Here is a 14440-nt window from a genome sequence, read left to right on the forward strand (position 1 = left end):
CAGTATCACCAGAAACATGTATCCGTTTGAAAATGAAATGGAATGTATTTTCATATCCAATTTCTGATCATTGACTTAAAGTCAGAAAAGTGAATGACATAGCAAAATCAGATTTTCTGTTTGTTAAATAAAGTCTAATAAAACAGTGTTTGCCAGCCAGAAAGGTTCGTGTTTACAAAGACAGCTTTACAACAACCCAGGAATAAATTTAAGAAAGGAGTGGGGCCCTATGTGAAAATGATACCTTTTTACTGAGAAACATACGAAAACTTGAATAAGTGGAGAGACATATTTTATATCTGGATAGTAAGGTCACTGGTTTAAGGATGATGGCTCTCTTTAAATTGCTATTTCTCTTTTTATTTGTATAAGTGTAAGAGGTACAAGGGCAGGTTTGTTTTGTTTTGTTTTTGTTTTGTTTTTGAGTTGGAGTCTTACTCTGTCACCCAGAATGGAGTGCAGTGGCCGCTCCCAGTCACCACAGCCTCGACCTGCTGGGCTCCAGCGATCCTTCTACATCAGCCTTCCAAGTAGCTGGAACTACAGGCGCACACTACCACGCCCAGCTAATTTTTTGATTTATTGTAGAGATGCGGTCTCACCAAGTTGCCCAGGCGGATCTTGAACCCTAGGGCTCAGGCAGTCCACTCACCTCAGCCTCCCAAAGGCACGAGATTACAGGCTGAGCCACTGAGCCCGGCTTAACTGGGTATCTTAATCCTAGAAGAGTCTCAAGCCAGTGATCTATAATTGAAGCCAATTTTCCGCCTTGTGTGTATGATAATTATTTAAGTGATTTATTAAAATAGCCAGCATTAAAAAGTTTAAAAAATAAGTATCATAATGTTGTATCCTAGAGGGAATCTAGACCAGAAAAAGGACATTAAGGAAAATGGGAGGAATTGAATAAATTAAGGAGTTTAGTCAATAACAGTGTCCTTAGTTATGACAACCAAACCATTCAATGTAAGATGTTAACAATAGGGGAAACTGGGTAAGGACATTAACTTTATGCTATCTTTGTAACTTTCCTGTAAATCTAAAACAAAAAATACACTTAAACTTTAAACAGTATCACCAGAAACATGTATCCGTTTTTGAAAATGAAATGGAATGTATTTTCATATCCAATTTCTGATCATTGACTTAAAGTCAGAAAAGCGAATGACATAGCAAAATCAGATTTTCTGTTTGTTAAATAAAGTCTAATAAAACAGTGTTTGCCAGCCAGAAAGGTTCATGTTTACAAAGACAGCTTTACAACAACCCAGGAATAAATTTAAGAAGGAATGGGGCCCTATGTGAAAATGATACCTTTTTACTGAGAAACATACGAAAATTTGAATAAGTGGAGAGACATATTTTATATCTGGATAGTAAGGTCACTGGTTTAAGGATGATGACTCTCTTTAAATTGTTATTTCTCTTTTTATTTGTATAAGTGTAAGAGGTACAAGGGCAGTTTTTTGGGGTTTTTTTTTTTTTTAGTTGGAGTCTCACTCTGTCACCCAGACTGGAGTGCAGTGGCCGCTCCCGGTCACCGCAGCCTCGACCTACTGGGCTCCGGCGATCCTTCTGCCTCAGCCTTCCAAGTAGCTGGAACTACAGGCGCGCGCTACCACGCCCGGCTAATTTTTTATTTTTATTGTAGAGATGAGGTCTCGCCAAGTTGCCCAGGTGGGTCTCAAACCCATGGGCTCAGGCACTCCACTCACCTCAGCCTCCCAAAGGCACGGGATTACAGGGTGAGCCACCGAGCCCGGCTAAGGGCAGTTTCTTACATGGATATATTACACAGTGGCAAAGTCTTTTAGTGTAAACTAACCTTTACGTTTAGCTTGAGCCCAATAAATATAACAACATGACTTTTAGGCTAGCAGGTGCTCCCCACTGCTGAGGCATCTGAACACTAAGCTCATTTCTCTAAGAACCAGGGGGTAATGAACTCTTTCTGATGTGGACAGCATCAGGCCACGTGTCTGGCTCTGTACTAAGTGAACGTCTTGACTTCTTTTTGCTCATGACCTAGCCCCATACCGCAACATCAACCAAAGCATTTCCATGGATCCGGTCACCTCCGAATATAAACTGACATGTCAGGCTGAGGGTTACCCCAAGGCTGAAGTCATCTGGACAAGCAGTGACCATCAAGTCCTGAGTGGTCAGACCACAATCACCAATTCTGAGAGAGAGGAGAAGCTTTTCAATGTGACCAGCGATCTGATAATCAACACAACAGCTAATGAGATTTTCTACTGTACTTTTCGGAGATTAGATCCTGAGGAAAACAGTACTGCTGAGTTGGTCATCCCAGGTAATATTCTCAGTGTGTCTATTAAAATGTGCCTAACACTGTCCCCTAGCATTAGTGCATGAAGCCTGTTCATCATAGCAATTCATTGTTTGCTGAAAGATGAATGAAATACATTATATTTACAAGATGCATCTCGCTTTCTCCAGTCATCCGAGTTACACCGTTACTTAAGAAACATTCAGCAAACATTGAGTGAATATGCCCCACGAGCCAGGCATGGTGTCAGATGTCAGGTACACATAGACGCAGTTCACACTCTCTGGGAAACATAAGAAAACAAGCCATCCAGTCCAATGTGGAAAGTGCTGTGGTAGCTGGGCAATCTGGGAGAACACCTGAGAGGACTACGCAGTTCAGGCCATGTTTCAGGAATCCAGATCCTGGCACATCAGAGCTGCCCCTTCTTTCCAGGGTTTCTGTGGCAGGAAACAATTAGTATGTGCTTCTCTATGTCATGCCCAACGGAAGGGAGCCTTTCTCCCTGCATGCCTCTCCAGTTTAGTCTGGGATGTTTCAACTTAAGATAGTCTTCTCCGCGATAGAACGCGAAGCTGAGAGTCCCTGGGAAAATCACTAGACTTTGCTCGAGGTTTGTGACCTACTGGGCACAGTTGCTGTAGGGTTAAAGTCAGCAGCAGTGTATGAAAATGGTGGGCGACCTTTGTTTGCTCACATTCAACTACTCACACTAAAAGACTTTTCACTGCCCTGCAGAAGTAGGTGGAGTGGGAGCACAGTCTGACGGAAGGCCGAGGCCACTCAGGAGAGTGAGGAACACAAGCGCGATGTTCGCTATCGACCCAGAGATGTTCTAACAAGAAGCTCTTCCCACTGCCCTCTGCCCCAAGAGATACTGACAGAAGCTCCCAGTGCTTCAGGGGACATAACCAAAAAATTTGGACAGAAAAGTAACTGATAAAAACAAACAAAAACAATGCAGGATGGTCTGGTTAAAAAAAAAAGTCTATAGCATTAAGAAGAGGCTCTTACTGGGTTATGAGTCCTCAGGCACTGAGCTGGCTTATGTAAGAACTGCACTTGTGGGTTCCTGGCATTTAAAAAGCTGTTTTATGACAACCAGTTTGTGGGGTGACCCAGAGTGACTCACTCGACCGCTCTGAGTCTGCTTCCTCATCTGTAACTAGGGGATTTTAAGAAAAAGAACGAATACATGGTACGCCCTACTCATAAAGCTGGTTGCCTCATATAAAACCTGAGACTCAAATATATGAACAGGTGTTGCAAACTCTGAGTTGTGGTAGCTGTCGTTTTGTCCTGAGAGCTTCACCTAGGCAGTTAGGGATGCACTGTGGGTCTCTGTGTACGGGTGAGCCAAGCAGGACCTGACAAATGGTGAGAGGCGGCAGTTAGCAGTCTATGGGTATCTGGGTGCCACAGACACTTTCCTCTGGGCCTTGGGCCCTTTTCCTCCTGCCTGGGGCCAGAAAGAGGCTTCTGAGAGGTGCCAGTGACTAGACACCTAGGGCTGCTTGAACTGCAGAGTGAGACAAGCACGGGTCCCCAGTCATGACCCAGGGGTGGGGGGTGGGGGCTCCTCAGCTGGGCTGTTGGGTGTCCATGCTCCACTGTGGGCTGTCCCTGGCCCACAAAATAAAAAAAGTCCCTTTCTTTTTTTACTTTATTTTCTTTATTTGCTTTTTTTAGAGATAGGGTCTCACTCGTTGCTTAGGCCAAAGTACGGTGTTGCAACACTGCTCACTGCAGCTGCCCGCTCCTGAGCTCAAGCAGTCCTCCTGCTTCAGCCTCCCGAGGAGCTGGGCCTGTGGGGACGACAGGCTGCTGGATTCTACACTGTACAGTGCAAGAGAAAGAGCTCATCAAGGCCCCGTTTGCTACTGAGTGGACACTCCCTGTGCACTCTGCTGAGCACCACACAGACGGGAGCCTCGAGGCGGTTTGTTGGTGTTTGTGTCCTGCAGGCCGCTTGGTAGGGCTTGCCTGAGATCTCGAAGCTGGTCGGTGAGAGTGGAATTGAACCCCAGATCTGCCTGCCCAAAGCCTGGGTTTCTTCTGCTTTCCACACCGCTCCCATTTTCCTTATTCTTATTTGGGTTTTTACTTACTTAAGTCCCGCACGGCCGCCCCGGCTGAAGCGCAGCGGTGCCATCACAGCTCACCGCAGCCACCAGCTCCTGAGCTCAAGCAGTCCTGCCTCAGCCACCCAAGTAGCTGGGACTGCAGGCACACACCACCAGGCCTGGCTTGTTTCATTTTGCTCATTTTATTTTATCTTTGTGTTTATTTTCCCAAAGACGAGGCTCTTGCCCTGTTGCTCAGGGGTAGCCCACCATCCCAGCCACTTGAATTCCGGTGTTTAAGAAGCCAAACCAAATTAAACTTCAAGGAGGATTATTCTCCTGCGTCCTTTTCATCAATGTTTGTCATCAGTTTCTTTTTGTTTTGTTTTTCAGAAACACCCCCAGCCCACACTCCGAATCAGAGGACTCACTTGGTGATTCTGGGAGCCTTCCTGTTGACCCTTGGTGTGGTCCTGGTGAGCACCTCCTGTCTGCGAAAAGAAGGTATTTCCTGAACTGCAGTGGTCTCTGCTGGGGATGAGGGGAAGCCTAGGAAGGCGTGCTGTCGCGATGACACTGGGGAGGCAGAGCCAGGGACGCGCAGTGTCTGCCAAGTGACAGACCCACCAACAGGAAGCTGCCCTGCCCAGCACGCTGGCCATGCCCCTGGCTGGAGTTCTGACTTACGACGTGCTCGCTCTTGCTAGCCTCCTTTCCGGGCCAGGTGTCAACCACGCAGGGCGAGTTTTCCTGTGCCCCGAGTTGGCCAGGCGCCCCCGCCTCCTTCAGCCCTGGCCACCTCGCTGCCCTCCAGCATCACCCACACTGGAGGCGGCAGTGAGAGCCTGTCGCAGCGTTCCCAAGGGGCTGCCAGGAAACTGACTGACCTTGGCAAGTTGGCGCAAAAGCATTCTGCTGTTCGACAGCATTCCGAGTGGAGCCGGTGGGATCGCGGGTGACGGCCAGGTGTGTGGGACCAGCGGCCGGAGAGGGGGTGGGGATGAAGGCCTGCGAAAACTCGGCACCAAGTGGCTGCTTCTAGCATGCAGATAACCACAGACTTGCAGAAGAGCCAGAGCGAAAATGCCTGCCAGTTCCAGCTGCACTTAGGTGGCCCCAGTTGTGCCGTTATACTGAGCTGGTCTCTGGGTACCCTAAGTAACAAAACGGTTCCTTCCGCAGGGCCATGGCATTTTTACCATTGAAGCGTTTGGCAGGGTCTCTGGCGGAGGATGTTATGTGGTGTTGGAACTAATCTGCATGTGTTTATTTCTCATGTGCCCGTGGGAGCAATCAAAATCCAGGAAAATGAATATATTCAAACAACTTCCTCCCATTTAAGATGATTTGGAGTAGATAGTTCCCCAATACGTTGAGTATGCCAAGAGAGCCAGTGACGGTCTGCGTTCAGAGCCATCTGATGTCAAACAGGGAAGTAGGATATGGAAGGGAATTTCAGTAGCCGTTGAGAAATTCCCCACCCTTACGAGAGTGGGTGGGTCTGGGAAGGTGGCGTAACCAAGAGAGTAGAGATGAGCTGTTTCCAAAGAATAGATAACCGGAGGAACTGAGATAGCCAGAATATAAGGATCAAGCTTCCGTGATATAAGATCCTGGGATAAAGTTGATTTACACAAGGAAATTATTCTTACCAGCCAGCATTTTGAATATTTCCCTGGGAAAAAAGATCGATTCGCTTTAGGAATGTCTGGAAAACCAACAGATAATTGTTAGGGTACAGACAGGGTGGGGGGGATGGATAGATGGGCGGGGGAGGCACAGCACCAGCAACCCAGAGATCCGAGTAAATGCAAAGAATTGCAACGCACAAAGAGGTTAAGAAAAAGAAAAGTCTGTTTAAAAGTAAATTAGAGCGAGAAGGAGAAGGAAGAAAGAAGATTCACCTCCCCAAGGTGGGGGAGGGGGACCAAAGCCAGGAAGCATGGCGACAGCCGTGGCTCAAAGAGCACATGGCCACACCAGACTCTAGCAAGGCAATGGCCGCTGGTTGCTTGTGGTTGAGTCCTTTTAACTCTTCCCCTAGATGGGGGAAGATCACTAAGGTGATTGGCTGGTGGTCTGCTTCCAGGTAATCACCAAGGGGCAGGCAAGCGCACATACTGATGATGTCAGGTGATGGACAGCAGGGAGATGGGTGGGTTAGTCACATGATTGCTGCCATGGTGGAGTTTATTCGTGTCACCTAGGTCACAAAGGGCTGATTAGGTTAACCCTGGGCAGGGGGAGGATTCCTGCAAGAGACTTGTTAAATATTTGCAATTCACAAACTCAGACATTTGCAATTCACAAATTCCTTGACCAAAGGTGGGGTGGTCGTATTATTACTTTTAGGACTTTGGCCAGCCAAAGGTGATCTTTTGATCTTTGATCTTGACAAGGAACCTAAAAGTTTACTAGAGATTATTATGCTATACTGTGTATTAAAAGGTTGAGTTGTCCTGGTCTTGCATCTGAGGGAGATTTGCTGAGGCGGGGATGGGACAGGATAGGCTGCTTGTTCTGCAGTAGAATGTCTGAATGTTTTCTAATGGCTAAGCTGAGGCAAAAAAGACTAACCCCTTTGAATAATAAAGTATCTCAGGATATGGTTAATCTCTGGGGGAAAGATGGAAAATGGAAGTATATGCTCCTCAAGAAAATCCTGGAGCAAACCATGTGTCCTAAACTGTTGAATTAATTAACCTCATGCTTTTGGATCTATGGAGTAAGAAAGACCACCAGACTTCCTGGGGGATTAAAAATGTTTCATAGGAACCTGAAATTTAAACTTGACTCACTATGTGGGATGTAGAGTTATGCTATATGGAAATTAAAAAATGATTTCTTTTTCTCAAGTGAGAATGATGGATGTGGAAAAATGTGGCATCCAAGCCGCAAGCTCAAAGAAGCAAAATGGTAAGAATATCAGAAGGGACTGGGAAATTGAAGGAAAAGGAAGCAGATAAAGCAATAACGAGGAGAAATCCATCCGTCATAATCCCCCCTCCTTTATTTATTTATTTTTTTATTTTTTTGAGTTGGAGTCTCACTGTGTCGCCCAGACTGGAGTGCAGTGGCAGCTCCCGACCACTGTAGCCTCGACCTGCTGGGCTCCGGCGATCCTTCCTCCTCCGCCTTCCAAGTAGCCAAAATTACAGGCATGCACTACCACGCTCGGCTGATTTTTTGATTTATTGTAGAGATGAGGTCTCACTGCCCAGGCGGGTCTCGAACCCACGGGCTCAGGCAATCCGCTCACCTCAGCCTCCCAAAGGCGCGGGATGACAAGCTGAGCCACCGAGCCTGGCTTGTAAACCTTTTTTAAAAACATTTTCTTTGGGACTCCAACATATGTGGACAATCCCCATTACAGACTCTTGAGTCGTTTTTACAGAAAAAGCAAACTTACGTCAATATATTACACTGAAAACAAAGCGAGAAAGGCTTTGCCACTGAGCCACTGAGCCCGGCTGGCCTCCCAATTGTAATGTGAGAACTCCTCCCATAGTCTGAGAAGATTTAGAGACAGCCCTGAGACGTAGAGAGTGGTGAGCAGCTCTTTAGAGGAGAGAAGAGGGGAAGTGGGAGGACAAAGCCTCTCTTTGCTAAGCCTCTGTGACCCTGCATCCCAGCATCTCCCTGCAACAGGGGACCAAGTTGACTTACACGGATGGATAATGAATGAATGAATTCTGAAACACTGTACGTCAGGCACTACATGAACTGCTCCATGCATGGTGTCTCATTTCATCCTCTCCCCAACTGCCTCCCCCCCAAAACAATCTAAGACGTAAATACTAGAATTGTCCCCATTTTACAGTAGATAAAACACAGGGTCAAGAAGATAAAGTGCCCAAGAATACGTGACTGGCGACAAAACTCAAGCCTGGGGGCCCACCAGCCTGACCATGGACACTTACTGTTAACGCATCTGCTTCATACCCTATTTTGTTACAAATGTCTATGTTTACAAAAGGGCAGAAAACTTCACTCAGCTTATTGAACTAAGAAGAAAGTTAAGTTATGGTTTCTTATTCTTTTTAGTGTAGTTAGAAACCAAACTTAACAATGAGCCCAAGTTTATTTAAGTAGCCTAATTAACTTGGACAAGCTAAGGCAAATTTCATTATGTGATCCATAGCATTTATTTGTGTTGAAAAGTTAACTAGTAAATATTGTTTGGGTCATCATAGATGACTAACCATCCCAGGCTGTTCGGGATTGAGGGGTTTCTCAGGACATCAGGCTTTGAGTTTTAAAACCAGGACAGTCCCAGGCCAACCAGTCATCCTTTTTCATGCAATCTGCCTCTTTCTCTTATTTCAAACTTATTACATCACCAAGCAAGTATGCGTTGATGTACATGGAAGGCTGAGTTGGAAGGATTGCTGGCGCCCAGCAGGCGAGGCTGCGGTGGCCAGGAGCGGCCACTGCACTCCAGTCTGGGCAACAGAGTGAGACTCCAACTCAGAAAAAATAATAATAATCAGATATGTATATTACTTTTTCCCCAGATATCAATAATAATAATCAGATATGTATATTGCTATATTCCACCCCCCCATGGTGTTAACATACTGTTATCACTCTTCAGATACACAATTTGAGGAGACGTAATCCAGCAGGGAAACTTCTGATCTTCAAGCAGGGATTCTCAGCCCTTGGCCTCGGAGTTCATCAGGGCTAAGCATGACCAGAGGGACGAATGGGCCCGTGGGATGCCGACGGGGTGGGGCTTAGAAGGCCCAAGCACTGAAAGCGGAACCTGGGAAAACAGAGGAGAATGAAGAAAGACGGAATAGAAAAGGGAGACTGAAAGGAGACCTTGCTTCTTCAACATGACTGAGAGGCTCACCGGCGCCTGTGAAAGGGAGAGCGGACACCTCTAAGTGAGGAAACCCCAAGCAAATCCTGTGGCTTCTCCTAGGAAAACGGGTTGAGAATCCCTGACTCAATGATCAGTTTCTGCAGCAGTGCCTTCTGCCTCCACTCAATGCCTCAGTGTGTCTTCTGTGTGGTTGAGAGTCCCGGTGTTGCAACAGTATTAATTGAGTCGTTTCTATTTATTTTGAGTCCACAGGGTCTTCTTGTCATGTGAGTGTGACTGTGAATTATTTCTTTTGAAGATACATTGCAGCTGACATTTAAATTTTGTCACCAAACTAAATTTGCTACTTGATGACTCACTTGCGGCCACTAAAACATATAGTATTTGTCAGGTGCTTGGTATCGTTTGTAACTATAAATACAAATAGGAAGCACAGAGAGCAAACCACTGAATTGTATAGGATGTTAACTTATTTAACCCTTATATAACACTTCGGCTGACTTGAATAATCTTATTCTCAGACCTCAGGTGTCTGTTGCAGTATCCGTCTTGTTTAAATATCAGCTTTACCATTCTGTGATACTCTACAAGCATAATCATTTTCATCTCTGAAACACCTCTGTTGTGGTGACCACTATCATTATGCCCATTTTACAGCCGAGGGAGTAGAAAGATGAAGTCACTTGCCCAAACCAGTCAACAGCAGACCTCAAATTTCCAAGCCCATTTCCACTGCTCTTTTAGAATACAGTTTACAGCTACATTTTACTTTAAGCAGTTCATTTATTCAGAAATTATGTATTAAGTCCCCTTGCAATAGCAATCACTGTGCTAGGCATTGAGTCTACAGATATGAGCGAGACAAAGTACCTGCCCTCAAGAAGAAAGTTATGTTAAGGTTGAGAAGCTCATAGTAGCATACGGAGGTTGGCGTGAAAATGTATCATTACAATGTAGAACAATGTCCTGCCATAACGTGTCGGAGAAGAACGGTGGTAGGAGAAGTAAAGTCCAGAAGCATCTCCAGGAGGAGACAGGCCAGTAAATGTGTTCTGGGACAGTTGGATATACCTAAAAACCAAAGCACTTTCAGCTTATGAGGAGTCAGAAGTACTGTGGAAAATAATTCTTGAATTCCTTTTGTAGCATTATATTGATTGATAACTTATTTGCTCTCACCGTAAATCCGATGCTTGTTTATATACAGTGTCTGGTATTGTTTAACAGTTCTTTTGTTTCTATTTAAATGCTATTGAGTTTTGAATTCATGCCTTTCCGTTATTCAGAATTTGAAAGATCTCATAGGACACCATTTTAAAATCTGTCTCATCCTCATAGCCATCCGAATTCCCTTTCCAGAAGCAACAGGTGCTGCTTTGTATTCATATATTCTTCTAAAGATGGTCTATAAATGGAAATGTATGTTAAAAGTACGTATTTTAAAGCATTTTCCCAAGTGGTTAACACATTATGTGGCTGCTGTGCACTTTGCTATTTTTATTTAATACATCGTCTCTTATGTGGCAGCTGGAACACATTTGACGCTCCCGTGGTCATGACCCGTGTCTTGTTTCTAGATCATGTTTCCCTAGCATCTCAGTCTATGATTTAGAGTTTGCTCAACACGTGCTGCCTATGCATTTGGACAGCCAGCCATTGTTGAGTACTTCCTTTGTGACTGAGTTTGGATCTGGCTTGTTTTATGTTGCTCAGAGGGAGACCCAGAGGCTCTTCAGGGTGCCATAAGCCCATAGAGTCCTAAAGGGCCACTTTATTATTAACTCTGTATTGCAAAAGTCCTGTCTGGAACTTTGGCTCTCTGTTTTCTCTGAACTATAAGCTTTGATACTGTACTTGCAAAATTGCTTGTTCTTTCTGGAAATTGCAGCAGTGTACTTTGACTTCTGGCTGCTCTGATTGGCTGTCCTGGAACCCTTGAATACCACCACGACACAGGCCTCCTGAGACGTTGCTTTCCAGAGGCTTTGTGGTTTTTTTTTTTTTTTTTAGGATAGATAGATTTGTCAAGGGAAAGACATGTTGTGAAGGGCACCGGTGAGAGTGCCTGTTGCTGCTTTGTGATTCTTATGCCCTCTCAGGAGGTCCCAGGGTTTTCTTTCCCTCTTGGCCACTTCCTGGGATCGATGCCAAGGAAAGCCTTCGCTTTGCTGCACGTCAAGGCTGACGAGACAGAATTTCCAACCAAACTTCTGATGCTGCATGTACATTTGTACAGTAATCTGTGTGACAGTGTCCTCTGTGTGAGGTACAAGCAAGGAGTGTAGCTGGCCAAGGTATAGCACCTACTCACCTTACTCCTAAGTCTCCACACCTTCTCATGGTGTTGGATTTGTCTGGCACTTTATCCCTGTTTTGTGTTTGATCGTAAATGATGTAGGCAAAGATGATATCTAATTCTGCATTTGATTGTCACTGCATTAATTTAATAAAATATTTATTTTGTTCCTCAATAATGAGCATGTCCATTTTTGGGGGTTTTCTTTGTATTTATAAAGCCATTCCCAGTTTAAAATCTCAGGGGGAAAGTTACTTGGAAGATCTGCTGGCTCCTTCCTAGTTCTTTTTTCGTAGCTTCTGTGTCTATACAGCATGCCCGTAAATTCTGCATGATGAGAAAACTATCAGAAGAAGTTATGTAGAGAGTAATTCATTGAAAATTGTTATTCTTCTTTATCCAGCAGCTTCCTTTAGGACCATACCAAGAAAAAAGTTAAAATTATGTCATCTAAATTGAAGATTGGAAGGAGAGAGGGTGGGAGAGGAGTGGAACTCAAGAGAACTAGGGAAACAAAGGGGCTTTCCTCTAAGAAAGTACTTGTCTCAGATCTGTAAACATGGATGGGCAAGCTGGTGCTTATCAGGCTGGATATACTTCAGTCTTCAGGTCCTGAAAAGGAAGTGAGAAAGTCAGAACCAGGCCAGGCTGAGGACTGAGACCTAGCATGGGCCGGGACTGTCTTCTTATGCTAAGATCTGTAATTTTAAACCAACACAACAACACTTGTCATTCAAGGAAATGTAGACCTTTTCATCTGTCATCCAGCTTGGCTACCTGGTCATCAAATTCAGTTTTAAAAGGCTTTTCATCTTTTCTCTGAATCAGACACTTACAAAGAATGATAATGGCTGTTTCTAAGACTACGTCTGACTCAAGACGTTATAAAAGGAAGAGAGAGTATCAGCATCTTTGCAGTAATGATGATATAGAACTTATGCCAGCCCAAAGCAGTCCAAGCAATAAGAATGGGTGCAGGGCATCAAGGCATCTCATTGTCCTAATCAGGGAAGGACATGGAGTGCCAGTCTTCCTGGCTGGCTTTGGTGGCATGGTTCCAGCAGGAATTCGGTGACACTGGAGGAGTATTATGGAAAAGTGACCCAGAAAATGGCCCATAAGCGTTCATGAAACTTTTATTCTGGTCCCTTTTACAAGCATGTGACTGCCTGCCACAAGTGGACCAAATATATTTATTTATTTTTCAAGTTTTATTTCATGTTTAATCAACACATAATAATTGGCATATTTATGGGGCACAGTGTAATGCTTCGATACATGGGTACACTGTATAATTGTTATTTAGCATATCTGTTACCTCACACATCTGGCATTTCAAATAAGCAGCCTAATATTGTTGGCCATAGTTACTCTAACACACAACAGAACCCCAGGACTTATTCTTCCCCTCTGACTACTTCCTTCCCTCCTTCCTTCTCTAAGAGATGGGGTCTGGCTATGCTACCTCGCGGGCCTCAAACTCCTGAGCTCAAGCAGTCCTACCACAGCCTCCAAGGTAGCTGGAATGACAAGCACACACGCCACCATGCCTGACTTATTTACCACATTTTCTTTATCCCTTCATCTGTTGATGGACACTTAGGTCGATTCCATGGCTTGGCTATTGTGAATTGTGCTGCAAGAAATCTGGGAGAAAAGATATTTCTTCAACACACTGATTTCATTTCCTGTGGATAAACACTCCATGGTGGGATTGGTGGATAATCATGGTAGTTCTATTTTTAACGTTTGAGGAATCTCCATGTTGTTTTCCAAGATGGCTGTACTAATTACATTCCCACTAACAGCATATATAAGCATTCTTATTTCTCCACATCCACATCAGCATTTATTTTTTGTCTTTTTTATCATCACCATGATAATTAGGGTGAGGTAATATCTCATTGTGGTTTTAATTTACAGTCTCTGATAATCAGTGATGTTGAATATTTTTTCATATGCCTGTTGGTCATTTTATGTCTTCTTCTGAGACATGTCTATTCAGGTCTTTTGCTCATTTTTAAATATTGAATTATTTGGCTTTTTGCTATTGAGTTGGTTGAGTTCCTTGTATATTCTGGACATTAACCCCATTGTGAGATGTATAATTTGCAAATATCTTCTCATATTCTCTAGGTTATCTCTTCACTCTGTTGTTTCCTTTTTTGTGCAAAATCTTTTTGGTTGGATACAATCCCATTTCTCTTTTTGCTTTTGTTGCCTGTGCTTTTTAGTTCTTATTTGTAAAATCCTTAAATAATTTAGAAAACAAATAGATTACAACTATTTTAAAGTTGAAAAATTCAAAATTAACTTTTGTACTATTGATATCTTTGGCCAAATTTGCAAAGACAGATACATCCTGTTTTTAAAATTTTTCCCTATTCCAGGCATCCAAAGTTTTAAGAAAATTGATATAGTAAGCCAACTTCTTATTATTACAATTTGAACATTTCCGGAATTATTTCCAGTTTAAAAGAAGTTAAAATTTGATGAAATGAAGCAACTGTCAATGGTGGGGTCTTAACATTAATATAAGTATGACCATCGTCATTTATTGAGCACGTACTCTATGCCAGGCATTGGGATTACAGACATTATCTCATGTAACGCCATGGCCTGGTAATGAGTTATACTAGACAGAGGCATCATACTTACCTGGACAGCTTTGCAAACAAAAGTTTTTATTGCCATTGTTGCTGATAATCTTCTTACACAGTTTCCCCCACAATGGAAAACCATTCAGTGGCCATTTACAAGGAACACATATAAGAACGGGGCGTTAATTCTGGAGAGAGGATAAGTGGCCCCAGAGTGGCTGAAGCCGTAGGCTCTGATTTTCGCTGATTAGACAGTAAAAAAAAATTGCAATTGCACGAAGAGGAAGTCCAGAATATACGCTTCCACCCGGGGAAACACGTCGCTGAACGGACTCCCGCCCCGGGCCCCGAGGAGCCGGCCGA

At 44.1% G+C, this 14440-nt stretch overlaps 1 protein-coding gene across 1 annotated transcript in view; it reads left to right on the forward strand.

The window, feature by feature from the left end:
- The window catches only part of CD274 (CD274 molecule), a 17525-nt gene extending 6953 nt beyond the window's left edge, over nt 1-10572 (forward strand). Inside the window, exons 3-6 of the mRNA XM_008057991.2 lie at nt 2030-2314; nt 4747-4857; nt 7210-7269; nt 8948-10572. Coding sequence (XP_008056182.1) covers nt 2030-2314; nt 4747-4857; nt 7210-7269; nt 8948-8970 — 479 coding nt within the window. The 3' untranslated portion in view covers nt 8971-10572. The remainder of the gene's footprint in view (nt 1-2029; nt 2315-4746; nt 4858-7209; nt 7270-8947) is intronic.
- Nucleotides 10573-14440: the final 3868 nt, after the last annotated feature.

This window comes from Carlito syrichta, unplaced genomic scaffold, assembly GCF_000164805.1.
Source record: "Carlito syrichta isolate Samal-C Ts95f unplaced genomic scaffold, Tarsius_syrichta-2.0.1 Scaffold303180, whole genome shotgun sequence".
Lineage (NCBI taxonomy): Eukaryota > Metazoa > Chordata > Mammalia > Primates > Tarsiidae > Carlito > Carlito syrichta.